At 36.6% G+C, this 14112-nt stretch overlaps 1 protein-coding gene across 13 annotated transcripts in view; it reads left to right on the forward strand.

The window, feature by feature from the left end:
* UBR2 (ubiquitin protein ligase E3 component n-recognin 2) overlaps positions 1-14112 on the forward strand; it is a 107661-nt gene that overhangs the window by 61996 nt on the left and 31553 nt on the right. For 10 of the 13 annotated variants that reach the window (XR_004957609.1, XM_036248297.1, XM_036248296.1 and 7 more), the window contains 13 exons: positions 1-66; positions 1963-2085; positions 2225-2288; positions 3246-3370; positions 5609-5661; positions 6729-6831; positions 8055-8103; positions 8479-8633; positions 9587-9689; positions 10241-10350; positions 10458-10538; positions 10865-11043; positions 11512-11711. Coding sequence is in view for 12 of the 13 variants with exons in the window: in XM_036248297.1 (XP_036104190.1) it covers positions 1-66; positions 1963-2085; positions 2225-2288; positions 3246-3370; positions 5609-5661; positions 6729-6831; positions 8055-8103; positions 8479-8633; positions 9587-9689; positions 10241-10350; positions 10458-10538; positions 10865-11043; positions 11512-11711 (1411 nt within the window). In the remaining variant the exon portion in view is untranslated. Of the gene's footprint in view, positions 67-1962; positions 2086-2224; positions 2289-2778; positions 2844-3245; positions 3371-5608; positions 5662-6728; positions 6832-8054; positions 8104-8478; positions 8634-9586; positions 9690-10240; positions 10351-10457; positions 10539-10853; positions 11044-11511; positions 11712-14112 lie in introns of those variants that run through there. The other 3 variants (XM_036248305.1, XM_036248306.1, XM_036248307.1) reach the window with 3 other exon arrangements.

The raw sequence follows: 14112 nt of genomic DNA on the forward strand, positions 1-14112 counted from the left end.
ATTTATTACTACCATAATGTGAAATGCAGACGTGAAATGTTTGACAAGGATATAATAATGCTTCAGGTAATGAATTAAAAGCATTAAACTTAAAGGTATGGGGAGTGTTTTTCTTCTTGTTGATTCCATTTATCCCAGTCACTTATAATCACTCCCAGATCTATAACTCTACCCTAGCCCCATCTACTAAGCTCCAAACTATATGGCTAACAAGCTATAGAACATTTTCATCTAGATTTTCTGGACACATTTCAGATTTAATATTAACATATTCACAGTATAACTCCTCTTCCTCCATACATTCTTTCTATCTTAAATTTCCTACCTTGGTAAAATGTTCAGCAATTATATACCTGTTAAAGTAAGACTCTTGAAAGCCACCCTTTCTTCATTTTCTTCTGGCTAAAGACCCAATCCCCTTAAACTGATTTCCGAGACCCGTGATACTTAACTATGTTAAAATTCCCTGAATTTGCCATGATATTTCTTAAGTCTTAAACTCTGTGCATTTATTTCTTTTGCTCCTTAGATTCCCCACCCCAGTCCTTTCTTTTTCCATTTACCTAGCAACTTATTTTCGTGCATGTTTTAGTTTAGTTTAGTGTTGCTTTCTCAGGAAGTCCCCCCTGACACCCTAAACCATGCCTAAGTATACCTTTTGGGAGGGCCCATAGCATGGTGCTTATCCCCACCATAGCATTGACGACTCTTTTTTTTTAATTTAAATTTTATTTAATTTATCTTTTTATCCTCATCTGAGGACATTTTTCCATTTTTTGTTCAGATAGAGTGGGAGGGAGAGAGACAGAGAAACATTGACGTGAAAGGGACACATCGCGTGGCTGCCTCCCACACGACCCAACCAGGGCCAGGGACAAACTGCAACCGAGGTATGTGCCCTTAGCGGGAACTGAACCCAAGTCTCTCTGGACTGCAGGTCAACACTCTAACCGCTGAGCCAAACTCTTGATTGTGCTTTCTGTTTACTTCTCATCCCTTCCACTGAACCGTGGCAACTATATCTTATTCCTTTTTGCGTAGCACAATGCTTTTTTGCATAGTAGTTTTTTTATATTATTCTTGAATGGATTTAGAATTATTTTAAAAGTTAAGAAATATACATTTCAAAAATTATTGGTTCAAAATAAATTAAAATTCAAGTTGATTTAGAATTTATACAAGTGGAATTAAAAGAGAATTAAAGCAAATACTTAAAAGCTGTCACTTCAGCCTTGACTGGTTTGACTCAACAGTTAGCAGTTAGGGTGTCAGCCTGTGGACTCGATTTTGATTCCCAATAAAGGGCATGTACCTGGGTTGCAGGTTTGATCCCCAGCCCTGGTTGGGGTCGTGTAGGAGGCAACTTATCATTCTCTCTCTCTCTCTTTCTCTCTCTCTCTCCCCCCCTTCCCTACTAGTCTCCCTTAAAAAAATAAAATAAATGGAAAAATATCCTCAGGTGAGGGGAAAAAACATAAAAATAAAAATAAAAGCTGTCGCTTTAGTTAGTGTCATGTTTATCACCAAAAATTAGTTTGTTTTTGATGAGTTTAGTATGATGTATATAAAAAATACTAGAAGCTTAATTGTGATACCATTTCTCTCAGAGTCAATACACCAGAGGTTGATGAGAGAACCCTGAAATAAAACTTTAGAATTGAATTCAGAGGGATACAATTCATTCAAAGTCTTAACAGAAAAGAGATCTAATCCATGTTATTCTGATGTGGGTTTGGGGGTTTGTTTTGCTTTGTTTGGGCTTTGTTTTGTTTTGCTAGGTTAGATTCCTGTCCACACTTAAAGGTGCCCCAAGTAGGGATTGGAGCTAAATGGGTTTCCATTTTTATTGGGATTTTTGAGCAAGTAGGCTGCTTTCTCTTGTGCAAACCAAAATATTTATCACTAATTGTTAGTAGTTCTTTTGACCTTCCTCTTTTCCTTCATCTTAAAAAAAAAAAAAAGACAGGTGTCTCCATGATGGATCCAAATCATTTCTTGATGATAATGCTCAGCCGCTTTGAACTTTATCAGATTTTCAGTACTCCAGACTATGGAAAAAGACTTAATTCTGAGGTTACCCATAAGGTAAGAGCACGTTTAATGAGACCACAATACATCATTAAAGAAGCAGCTTTCTTTTTTTGTTGTTGTTATGTAAATTATTGAAATAATACAGTATCTCTATTATTATCTCTGAACTTTATCCCCCCACCACTTGTTACAGGATATAGTTCAGCAAAACAATACTCTAATAGAAGAAATGCTGTACCTCATTATAATGCTGGTTGGTAAGTTTGAATTGTTTGAGGCATTCGTAAATTATGTCGGCTTTTGTGGTAGCAAATAGTTCAGAATTTCTGAACTATGTTTCTTTTGTTTGGGCAGTTACTTAGTTCTAAGGGAAAGATATTTTTCCCCTCTCTGGTTACTGTTGAGAGTAATAGCACTGTGGTGCTTTGGGAAAAGGAGAGAGTACAACTACTAAAGCAGAATAAATTGGAAGTCTTCATATTCGGGGGGAAGAGGGAACAGGCAGATTTAGCTAGAAAGAGTAGAATATTTAAGAGCTATTTACTGTTACTTTATATCTTAGCTATGTTTCCCTCCATTGGTTTGTGGTGCAAAAGTGTCATTGACTTTAGACATAATAATTCCAAGTTAATAGAGACCTATGGCTAATAGATGCAGATATCTTATTGCCTATATTTTCAGTCCTGTTGCCTCCATCTTTTCTATTCTTTTATCCTTTACCTTCTCCCACCTCCCCTGCTATTTCAGACTCTGTACAGTCCATATCGCAGAGACTCCTGGCAGCTGTCAAGAGGTGATACCAGTGAAGGAGGTCTCAGAAGGTGATATCTCATTTGCCACTAGATAGGACAGAGGAAGGCTCTCCTTCCCTGCTACCATGTGGCAGATGGCATGACAGCAGTTCCCTAGACTACTGGTACAACTACTGCTGTACCAAGTCTTTACTATATCTAATCCTTTCCTACCTTCTGATCCTACTCTTTCAAAATTGCAACTAAAGTTCTCTCTCCACTGTCTAAAGCCTGCACTTTCCAGTTGTTCCTGAGACTCAGAAGTGTGATTGGGAGTTACTCTCCCCTAACTTGTTGCTAGACCAATCATTGCTTTTCCGTTGTGCAGAAAGAAAAGTATATTGTGTTGCGTGAATTATATGTCACATAAGCATTGTGTTTATGTTAAATGTGTATGTGAGTATACTTTTCCATTTTTGACAGGAGAGAGATTTAGTCCTGGAGTAGGACAGGTAAACGCTACAGATGAAATTAAGCGAGAGATTATCCATCAGTTGAGCATCAAACCTATGGCTCATAGTGAATTGGTAAAGTCTTTACCTGAAGATGTAAGTATCTACATTATTGAAAAGAAAATTCTAGCAATCTTGTCCTACCTATCAGTCTTAGTATGTATAGATTTATTTCTTTATACCTTTACCACAATTAAAGGACAGGTATAACTCTAGTCACTCTTACTAGAAATAATTAGAAAAAGAGAATACCAGGGACTGGGAGTAGAAAGCAGCATAGGAATAGAATCCTTTACAATGACGCTTTGAAAGAGTAAGTGGCTGACTAAAAGTAAACCTAGTCCTTGGAACTGAATTTATGTATCCATTAGAGGGGGTTTGTTATAGGGTCTTTAGAACAAAGTTGCCATGGTTAGAGTATTTTGAAAAAGGGAGAGAGAAATACCTACTCATCTGTGTTGAGTAAACCAAATAAAGAACCTTTTCCTTCTGAAGCCTCCAAAGACTCCTTAGTGAGCCATCTCTCGCTCTAGTGAATGTAAAATGACACTCACGTGGGCTTTCATAGGTTAATTGTAATGATTTTTCTTCCAAGGATCTTAAGTACTCAACCCTATTTTTCAGCCGTTGGCTTTTTAGAAACCCAAAGGTTACAGTTGGGAAAGGACTTTATTGTCATTGAGTCTTTTCAAAGTGTTTTCCCAATTTGAAACATAGATCTAAACTTTCAACTTTATGTTCATTCTTCTAGGATTTAAACCTGTATTATTGCATAGTAATACTTTTTTTAAACTTTGTTATGAAAATTTTTAAACAGCTATAGAAATAAAAAACAGAGCACCCATCACCAGCTTCAACAGATGGCCAGTCTTGTTTTATCTATACCCCAACCACTAATCCCTACACCCCCACTGGATTATTTTTAGGGATTTCGCATTTTTACCATTTCATCTATGATAGAATTGTGCATACCTAAAACAGTGGTTCTCAACCAGGGACGATTTTGACTCTGAAGGGACATTTGGCGCTCTGGGCGGTGTGTGTGATGCAGTAGGCATCCAGTGAGCAGAGCCAGGGATATTGCTCAACATTGCACAGTACCTAGTACACACACTCAACAAAGAATTAGCTTGTTCAAAGGTCAGAGTACCAAGGTTGGGAAACTGATCTAAAAGATAAGGGCTTTTAGGAAAACCTATTTTATGCCATTATTGCACCTAAAAGCAAACAAACAATAATTAATAATTTCTTAATATCACTAAATATCAAATACTTTTTCCCTGTCCAGTGAGTCTGTCAGTCGATTAGGCATCATCCCAGGCACCGAGGGGTTGCTGGTTTGATTCTCAGTCAGGATACATGCCTGGGTTGTGGGCTTGATCCCTGGTAAGGAGTGTGCAGTGATAAATATTGTTTCTCTCTCTCCCTCTTCCTTTCTTTCTCTTTAAAAATCTTTTAAAAAAAAAGTTAGTTGCACTCTTTAATGCAGGAAATGAATCCTGAGTTGTTAGATGAGGAAGCAATTACAGTTTCAGTTAGGCTTTAGAATAAGGAATAATAAAATTTAAAACAGCGTTTTAAAAGTAAAACGCTGCGGACGAGGTGGCCGAGTGGTTAAGGGGATGGACTGCTAAAAGTAAAACGCTATGCCTAGCCTGGCCAGTGTGGTTCAGTGGATTGAGCGTTGTCCTGTGGACTGAGAGGTCCCAGTTCAATTCCCAGTCAGGGCATATGACTTGGTTGTGGGCTTGATCCCCAGTAGGGGGCGTGCAGGAGGAAGCCAACTGATGTATCTCCCTCACATCAATGTTTCTATCTCCCTCTCTCCTTCTCACTCTAAAAAATCAATAAAAACATATTTTAAAAAATGGATAACAACTATATTTACCAGATATTTTAGACCAAAAAATTCTTTATTTACAGAATTCCTATTGACATCTTATCATGAATGGGATATGATTTAGGAAATGCTGTTTTACTGAAAATAGATAAGAAATTAGTTTAATCATTTCCCAAAATATTACATCATCTTACATAATTTTTTTTTAAATGTTACATGTACTTTGTGTTCACTTAATTCCTTTTGAAAGCTGTAACCTTTGATTCCCTATGGTAATGACTTCTTTTTAATTATATCAATCTGAAATAAATTTTCCTAATGATATATTAATCATTATGTTTACTATAGAATCCTCATCTGTAAATATTGGGATAAGAGTATATCTGCTTCATGGGATAGCTGTGTGAGGCGTAATGAGATCAAAAGCCCAATGCTCAGAGCGCTAGCAGATGTTATTAACAAGAAACATACTTATTTGTTTCCCTTACCCTTAGGAGAACAAGGAGACTGGCATGGAGAGTGTCATCGAAGCAGTTGCCCATTTCAGGTGTGTACTCCTCTATTTTTTCACATTCAGTTTTTTTTATACATTCGTTTTTTTGTAGAGTACTTCCTGAGGATGAAACTGAGGATGAAATTGTTGCTTTCAGAGAGTAAACATTTTCAAATATATAATTCTGAACAATATATCTCACTTTCACTTTTACTATCTAGCCCTGTGCTCATCAACTTAAAGTAGCTTAATGAAGATTTTCATTGTATTCAGAATAGGTGTTCATAGCTGATAGCTTAAGATAATTAAAATTAACATGAGCAAATTGTTTCTTTTTGAATGTGCCACCTAAGCTGTGGGACAGCCTCTGAATGCTGCCTCCTTTAGTGCCCAATCAATAAACTAGTTTGTCCCCTTAATAAAGTTGTTGAGGCAGTCTGAATCCTGCTTTCTCCTGCTCCCCATCTCAATGGAAATGTCTTTATTTTTGTTTATTATAAAGATAATACATGCTTTCAGAGAAAATATAAAAAATATTCTTTAAACCCTAAAATTGTACCTACTTTTTCTACTTGATAGACGGTATTTACAGACGACATCTTTACATGTCAAAATATAGAAGTTAGGCCTGGCCTGTTTGGCTCAACTGTTAGAGCGTCGACCAATGAAAGACACCTGGGTTCAGTTCCTGCTAAGGGCATGTACCTCGGTTGTAGTTTGTCACCAGCCCTGGTTGGGGTTGTGTGGGTGCAGACAGTCGATGTGTCTCTATCACATTGATGTTTTTCTCTCTCTTTCTCCCTCTCTTCCTCCCGCTCTATATCTGAAGAAAAATGCAAAAATGTCCTCTGGCGAGGATTAAAAAGTACACACACACACACACACAGAAGTTAACATAACTTTTAATGGTGTTCACTTGTTTGGAGATGTCATAATGTGTGCAACATATTCCCTGTTAGTCTTTGAATTGTTGCCACTACAACAGAAAACTTTGGGTATAGATTGCCAATTTCACCCATAGAAAATAGTACCAGCTCATGAGAGTTCAATTTTCTTATGCTATTATCTAAGACTTTGTGTGACTTCAGTAATACTGTTTAGGGGACCTTTTTTTTTCGTAGGAAACCTGGACTAACAGGAAGAGGCATGTATGAACTGAAACCAGAGTGTGCCAAAGAGTTCAATTTGTATTTCTATCACTTTTCAAGGGCAGAGCAATCCAAGGTAATTGGGAAAATTAAAAGTATACTAGGGCCCTGGCTGATCTTGCTCAGCGGTTAGAGCATTGGCCTATGGGTTCGATTCCTATCCCTGATCAGGATCATGTGGGAGGCAACCAGTCCATGTTTTTTCTGTCTCTCTTTCTCCTTCCTCCCTCTCACTCTTACTAAAAATCGGTGGAAAAATACCCTCTGGAGAGGATTAACTAAAAAAAAAAAAAAAAAAAGTGTGCCCTGGCCAGTTTGGCTCAGCGGTTAGAGTGTCGGCCTGCAGTCCAGAGAAGCCAGGTTTGGTTCCCACTAAGGGCGGGTACCTCGGTTGCAGTTTGTCCCCTGCCCTGGTTGGGGTTGTGTGGAAGGCAGCCACTCAATGTCACCCTTTCACGTCGATGTTTCTCTCTCTCTCTCTCTCTCTCTCTCTCTCTTTCTCTCTCCCTTCCACTCTATCTGAACAAAAAAATGGAAAAATGTCCCTGAGTGAGGATAACAAAAAAAAAGTGTACTGAGGAAAATTTGGGTTGGTTTTTGTTGTTGTTTTAGTCTAAACCAAATTTATTACTTTTCACAGATTGAAAAAGGATACATTTTTATAGGAGGAAAGTTGGAAAATATAAAAAGATACAAAGAAGAAAATACAGGTTGCTTATAATAACCCACCTAAAGTTTCTGGTTTTCTTCCCTCCAGTGTTTCATGCACAGATATATACGATCTATATTATTATATACATACCACACATGTATAACTGTATTTTATTGGCTTTTGAAGACAAATTGTCAACCTGTATTATAATCAGTTAGGTTCTTTTACACTCATTTCAGAATTGCTACAACTTAACATTATGTTTTTCCATAGTGATTTAGGAATTTTCATAATCATTCTTACCTAGTTAAATTTGCTTTTAGCAGTCTACTCTTAAAATACTTTTTCAATAAATGGCATTAAACAAAATTTAAACATGGGAGCTTTTGTTTGGTTTTTAATATATGCCGTAGAGCTTAAACCTAAATGGTTTTTGGTTTTTACATGTTTTCCCTGCATTTTAAAGCAAGATAGAACCCATTGGTGGAGGGAGGATTAACCTTGATTTATGAATTGGGGGTGGTAAACTAAGGATAAAAGTCTTCTAAAATCAGAAGATATTATGACAAAGATTATGTCAGTAGTTTTGGATATTAGGTTGTTGTGTATTACCATTTCCCTGTCCAAATTACTCTCTTTTTTATTAGGCAGAGGAAGCTCAAAGGAAATTGAAAAGACAAAATAGAGAAGATACAGGTATTTTTAATTTTTCCAAAAATCTTGTGTCAGTTTCTTTTACTTGCTAACCATTGTTTTCTATTGACATTGATGTTTATCCTGGTGAAGTGGAAGGTTTAAATATAAGCTTTCTGAGTGAGCATTCAAAGGACTAATAAATACGCTAATATAGAAGTAATCTCAGATTTTAAGAAATTTTTAGGGAAAAGAACAGCTTTCCTTTGTACTACTATTATTTGTGAAGCTGTTTTTATGCATTTGATGTTCCTTAAGAAAACTTTAAGATGAATGTTAATGAATATTCTTTGGGTGAAGACTGTCAAAAGTATCTAATAAAGAGATAGTTTTTAAAGCATGTTCTACAAAAGAAACCAATAATAACTTTATTTTCAGCACTTCCACCTCCAATTTTGCCTCCATTCTGCCCTCTGTTTGCAAGCCTAGTTAACATTTTGCAGTCAGATGTCATGTTGTGCATCATGAGAACAATACTGCACTGGGCCATAGAACATAATGGATATGCCTGGTCTGAGTCCATGCTGCAAAGGGTAGGTTTGAAGACATTTACTATTTATATGTTTTGTCATAAGCCAAAATATTTTTGTCAGTATCTGTATATAGAAAACTTAGGACAAGTGTAGTGTTACCTTCATTTGAAGTATAGTATATTGTTACTGCTTTTGTGTCTGACAATAAAATACAAACCTGATCGATTTTTTTATACCAAATTGTTGTGATTCTTGGTACTTTCGGCCAGTCTGCCTCTCATTGATTGGTCATAATATGACATTCGCTGCATGTCATTCAGGCTTACCTAGTTTTTCCACATCTGACAACCACAATAGCCTTTCGTGTGAGGAAAGATACAGAGACACCACACACATATCTGCTTTGAAAATTGGAGAGCACGATAAGAGCCCAAAAAACGCAGATAGAGTCAGTATAGTTATATGTTTTCTTAGAAGTCTGGTAAGGAATTTTGTGAGATATACTGAAGAACTATGAATATAAATATGTAGCATTAGAGATAAAAAGTATGTCTCTTTCTGAGATGGTTAAGATTTTTAGTCCATAGAAATAGAAATTAAACTTAGGTAGTATTGTAGACTAAATAATTACATGATAGATGTTTGCAGCTCTAATTATTTGGCCATTGATTCTTAGAAGATTTTTAAAGACTATACTGTAGGGAAAGAATAAAATTGAAAATTACATATTATATGAATTGCTAGTCACATCTGGTAATACTTTTAACTAAGAATTTGTAGTTGCATTTTCTTTCTAGCTGAAATAAAAATTGTTTCCTTGCTTTATTGCAAAATGAACTGTAAAGTTTGAATTTAATAAAAATTAATACTTTGAATTATTTTTCATTGTACTAAGTCTTTATATAGTTTGATTTATTTTTTCAATAGTGAATTCTTTTCTGTTTTGTTATTTCTGATAAAAATATGTACTTGATTTTTGTTTTACTAAAAGTTACAAAACATATTTATTTGAGGTGTTACATTTAATTGGAATGGCACTACAAGAAGAAAAGCAGCATTTGGAGAATGTCATGGAAGAGCATGTTGTGACATTTACCTTCACTCAGAAGATATCAAGTATGTATACACTTTCTACTAAACTAACTCAAAATATCAGTGATTTTAAATATGTAATACAACCTTTTTATTTGATTATGTAGATTCTAAATAGGTTATATTGAATCCAAATTTCTGAGGCTATATACATCTGTGTATATTAAAAGTACTATATCAGATCATGATTTTTTTTTTTTTTAAGTTTTTTCTTTATTGATTTTTAGAGAGAAAGGAATGAAGGAGAGAGAGAGATAGAAACATCGATGAGAGAGAATATTGATTGGCCGCCTCCTACTTGCCCCCATTGGGACTGGGCCCACAACCTGGGCATGTGCCCTGACTGGGAATTGAACTGGTAACCTCTTGTTGTGTGGGTCAATGCTCAACACTGAGCCACACTGGCCAGGCAGATCTTGATATATTTTTACAAAAATACTTAGGACTTGATTTTTGTCTTTTCCTCAAATAAAGAAATAATTCATAGAAGAATTATTTTTATTTTCTTGTGTATAGTAATAAGTTCTATGAAGTGTTGGCTGTTGTTATTGTGTCTTTTACTTTTTCTACCCTAGAACCTGGTGAAGCACCAAACAACTCCCCTAGCATACTAGCAATGCTGGAAACCCTGCAGAATGCTCCCTACCTGGAAGTCCACAAAGACATGGTTAGGTGGATATTAAAGGTAAAGTTTCCTGCATCACTCTTGCTTTTTGTAAGAAACATTAAATATTTATCTTCAATTTTGATAATGTTTCATTGATTTAGAATAACTGGTACTTTTTTTCATAGACTTTTAATGCTATTAAGAAAATGAGGGCGAGTTCATCCACCAGTTCTGTAGCGGAGACAGAAGGAACCATAACGGAAGAGGTATGAGAAGTAAAATGTGGTAACACCAAAACATTGTAGCAAGTTCACTATTTAAATGTATCTGCAGTAAGTTGATAGTTGATATATTCAAAAACATGTAAGTTCCAAGAAAAGTGCCACTATTTATCTTTATTAGTTGTAGCAATTTTGTTATCTGCTTTTTTGTTTTATTTTAACTTGTTAGGTTAAGAAATCTTTTCTCTTGTTTAGAAAAGTGAGATTGTAGAATAGTTTTTAATTAGTCTTTACAATTAGAGATATTTCTATTTGGAGGGGAAATGTGCACTTAGCATCTGATGGTCTAATTGAATGAAGCATAATTTCAGAGTTCAAGAGAGAAAGACAAAGCCGAGAGGAAGAGAAAAGCTGAGATTGCCAGACTGCGCAGGGAGAAGGTCATGGCCCAGATGTCTGAGATGCAGCGGAACTTTATTGATGAGAACAAAGAATTCTTCCAGCAGACGCTAGTAGTGGACGCCTCTAACTCTGCTGTTCTTGATAATAGGTAAGATTTTTTCAATCAAAACATTTTTAATGTCTTGATCATTGATTCTCAATTGGGGAAGAATTTTCTTTTTCTTGTAAGTACATTTTTAATCCTAAATTAATTTAGAAGGTTGATAGATACATTTTGTGGCCTCCAGATAGAAGAATTAATTTTAGAAATCTGAGTATTTTCATATATGTTTATGAGTATATCTCTGCTTATAGATAATTAATGTGTATTCTTAAAATGTTATACAGAAGGCGCTTGACATTCCCTAGGCTCAGTTAACTGAGTGTATGGCTTCTCTGTTGCATATTGAATGCTCTGAGGATTAAAGGAGATGGTTTGATACATATAAAAGACTTCTGGCAGTTTAAGTCATTAAAACCGTATGTGTTTAATATGTTCATGCCTGGCATCTACTGTTTTGTTATTATATAGAAACTTCTTAAGCTCATTAATTATATTCATAACCTTTCATTGTAGCCCTATGGTATCAGATATGACACTTATAGCATTGGGCCCAGCTCAAACTCGGGTCCCTAAACAAAGACAATTTGTTACCTGTATACTGTGTCAAGAAGATCAAGAGGTGAAGGTGGAAAGCAAGGCAATGGTCCTAGCAGCATTTGTTCAAAGATCAACTGTATTATCAAAAAACAGAAGTAAAGTCATTCAGGATCCAGGTAAGTTATAGTTTGATCCTCTTCTCCTTTTAATAATGACTGCCACTTGGGGCGGGTGGTGATATACAGAAATTTTGTTAATCTAATCCATAAATTTGGTGGTATCTTAGGTAGCTTATGCAATAATTCATTTGACAGATATGGAAACCTTGTAGAAGGCTAAATATCAGTCCTGAATTACACAGCTGGTAAATAGCAAGCATTCAAAGGAAGGCTTTTCTTTGTGATAAAACGTTAACATTCTTTGGTACGTAAAAATCATTCCCATTCTTCAACACTTATAAATGCGTTGACACTCTGAAATAACAAAAAATTATTTTGTCTCATGGATAGATCCAAAGTGTACTCTCTTGAGAACAGTTATATGAGTTACTTATGTGAGAAGCAATCCTTGAGCCAGATTCTCACCTAGAGTAGTGATATTTCAGATAGGGTTTCCTAGAAAGCAGATTCTTGAGATAGGGATTACCGTGTGGGACTTTTTTTTTTTAATCCTGACCTGAGGATATTTTTCCATTTACCTTCAGATAGAGTGGGAGGGAGGGAAGAAGAGGAAGAGAGAGAGAAACATCGAAGTAAGAGGGACACATCGACTGGTTTGCCTCCTGCATGACCCTGACCAGGACTGGGAGGTACGTGCCCTTGACTGAAATTGAACCCGCGACTCTTTGGTCCGAGGGCCAACGCTCCAACTGCTGAGCCAAACCAGCCAGGGCCGTGTGGGATATTTATTAGGGAGAGCCTTGGCATCAACATGTGTGGGATGGAGAAGGAATCAGGTTTGGGCAAGGGGGAAGTTGAGTGGTCACCAAAAGCCCTTAGACTCAGACGGTCCTATGGGAGCTCTGCAGCTGGATGGCCTTTCAGAGGTGTCCTGAGTTGGGGCAAGGGTGGTGAATCTTTGTACCTGGAGACTGATCAGTGACTAGTTTGGGGGTCCTCTGGGAAGAAGTGTGACCTCGAGCAAAGCGGTAATCCCTTACGGAGGAATGACAGTAGAATGCCTTCCAACTGCTGAGGGAGTAAGTCATTCATCCCTGCAGGGGCATCTAGGCTGCACATTATCGTGTTCACCACAGCACTTTTATGTCTCTACTCTAGAGGTGTTTACATGTGCATATGCCTCAACAATACCAGTAAACTTCTTCAGAGTAGGAACTGTCTTTGGAATTTCCAAAGCACTTATGTAGCAAGTGCCTTTCACATTGTAGGATTGAAAGGAGGTTTGAAAACCCACTAGTAAGATTGCCTTTTCTCTTTGAGGAAAGTCTGCATAGCATAACTCTCAAGCAGGTAGGTAGGAAAGATTGATCTGTTTTCATCTTCTTATTTTTATTTATTTTATTTTATTTTATTTTATTTTTTTACTCTCACACGAGGACATTTTTTCATTTTTTGTTCAGATAGAGTGGGAAGGAGAGAGAGAGAGAGAGAGAGAAACATCGGTGTGAAAGGGACACATTGAGTGGTTGCTACCTGCACGACCTAACCAGGGCCAGGGACAAACTGCAACTAAGGTACGTGCCCTTAGCGGGAACCAAGCCTGGGTCTCTCTGGACCGCAGGCTCACACTCTAACCACTGAGCCAAACCGGCCAGGGCTGTTTTAATCTTTTTAAATGGTCATTTGAACTAGGCTATTTATAATTGCGTTCCAAGTCAAAGATAAAGTTGCCATGTTTACTTACTTTGTTATTTCATGAAAAAAAAAAAAAACAAACACTGGCTGGCTTTAAGCAGATTTTCTTTATGTTCTGACATTTTCACTGTTATATAAAGCAAATTGAAAATTGAGTAATTCTTTCTGGAATGTTATGGAATATCTAAAATTATACTAATTTACACAGAGAACTCAAAAAATTCCAAAAGAAACCAGGCACCCATCTTATGGTTGTCTTCATTTTTCATCTTTGAATATAAAAAATTAGCACCAGAGCAGAAACTGATTTGCCCTTTTCCCCACCGCTGGTTTGGCGTGCTATCCTGGATATTTTGCTGCCACCTGGGCTCTGGTCCAGTGATTGTGGTTCTTCTCTGCATGGGTTACGTTAGGCAGAATTGCCTCTAGGAAGCACCCTATTACTGCCAAAACATCACTGTGACCCAGATGCCCTGTAGGTATTAAACACAGCCCCATGAAGACTATCCCTTCTACTGAGTTCAGGACTTTTGGAGGAAATGGGAGTCTCTCAGTGTCCTGAAAGTGTGAAATGTTCAAAAGAGATTAGAAGTAACTTAAATACAGAATTCCAATTCTAGTTAACAATTCAGGGATGTTTTATTTGCTCAGGTGATGAAAGAAGGTCCTGCTTTCTAAATAATCTAGGGTCTCGCATAAATTATTGGTATCACAAAGGAAAGGAATAAACTAGCATTTCATTTCAAGTTTACAAGCCATTATC

This window comes from Molossus molossus, unplaced genomic scaffold (assembly GCF_014108415.1).
Source record: "Molossus molossus isolate mMolMol1 unplaced genomic scaffold, mMolMol1.p scaffold_m16_p_8, whole genome shotgun sequence".
NCBI classification, from domain to species: domain Eukaryota; kingdom Metazoa; phylum Chordata; class Mammalia; order Chiroptera; family Molossidae; genus Molossus; species Molossus molossus.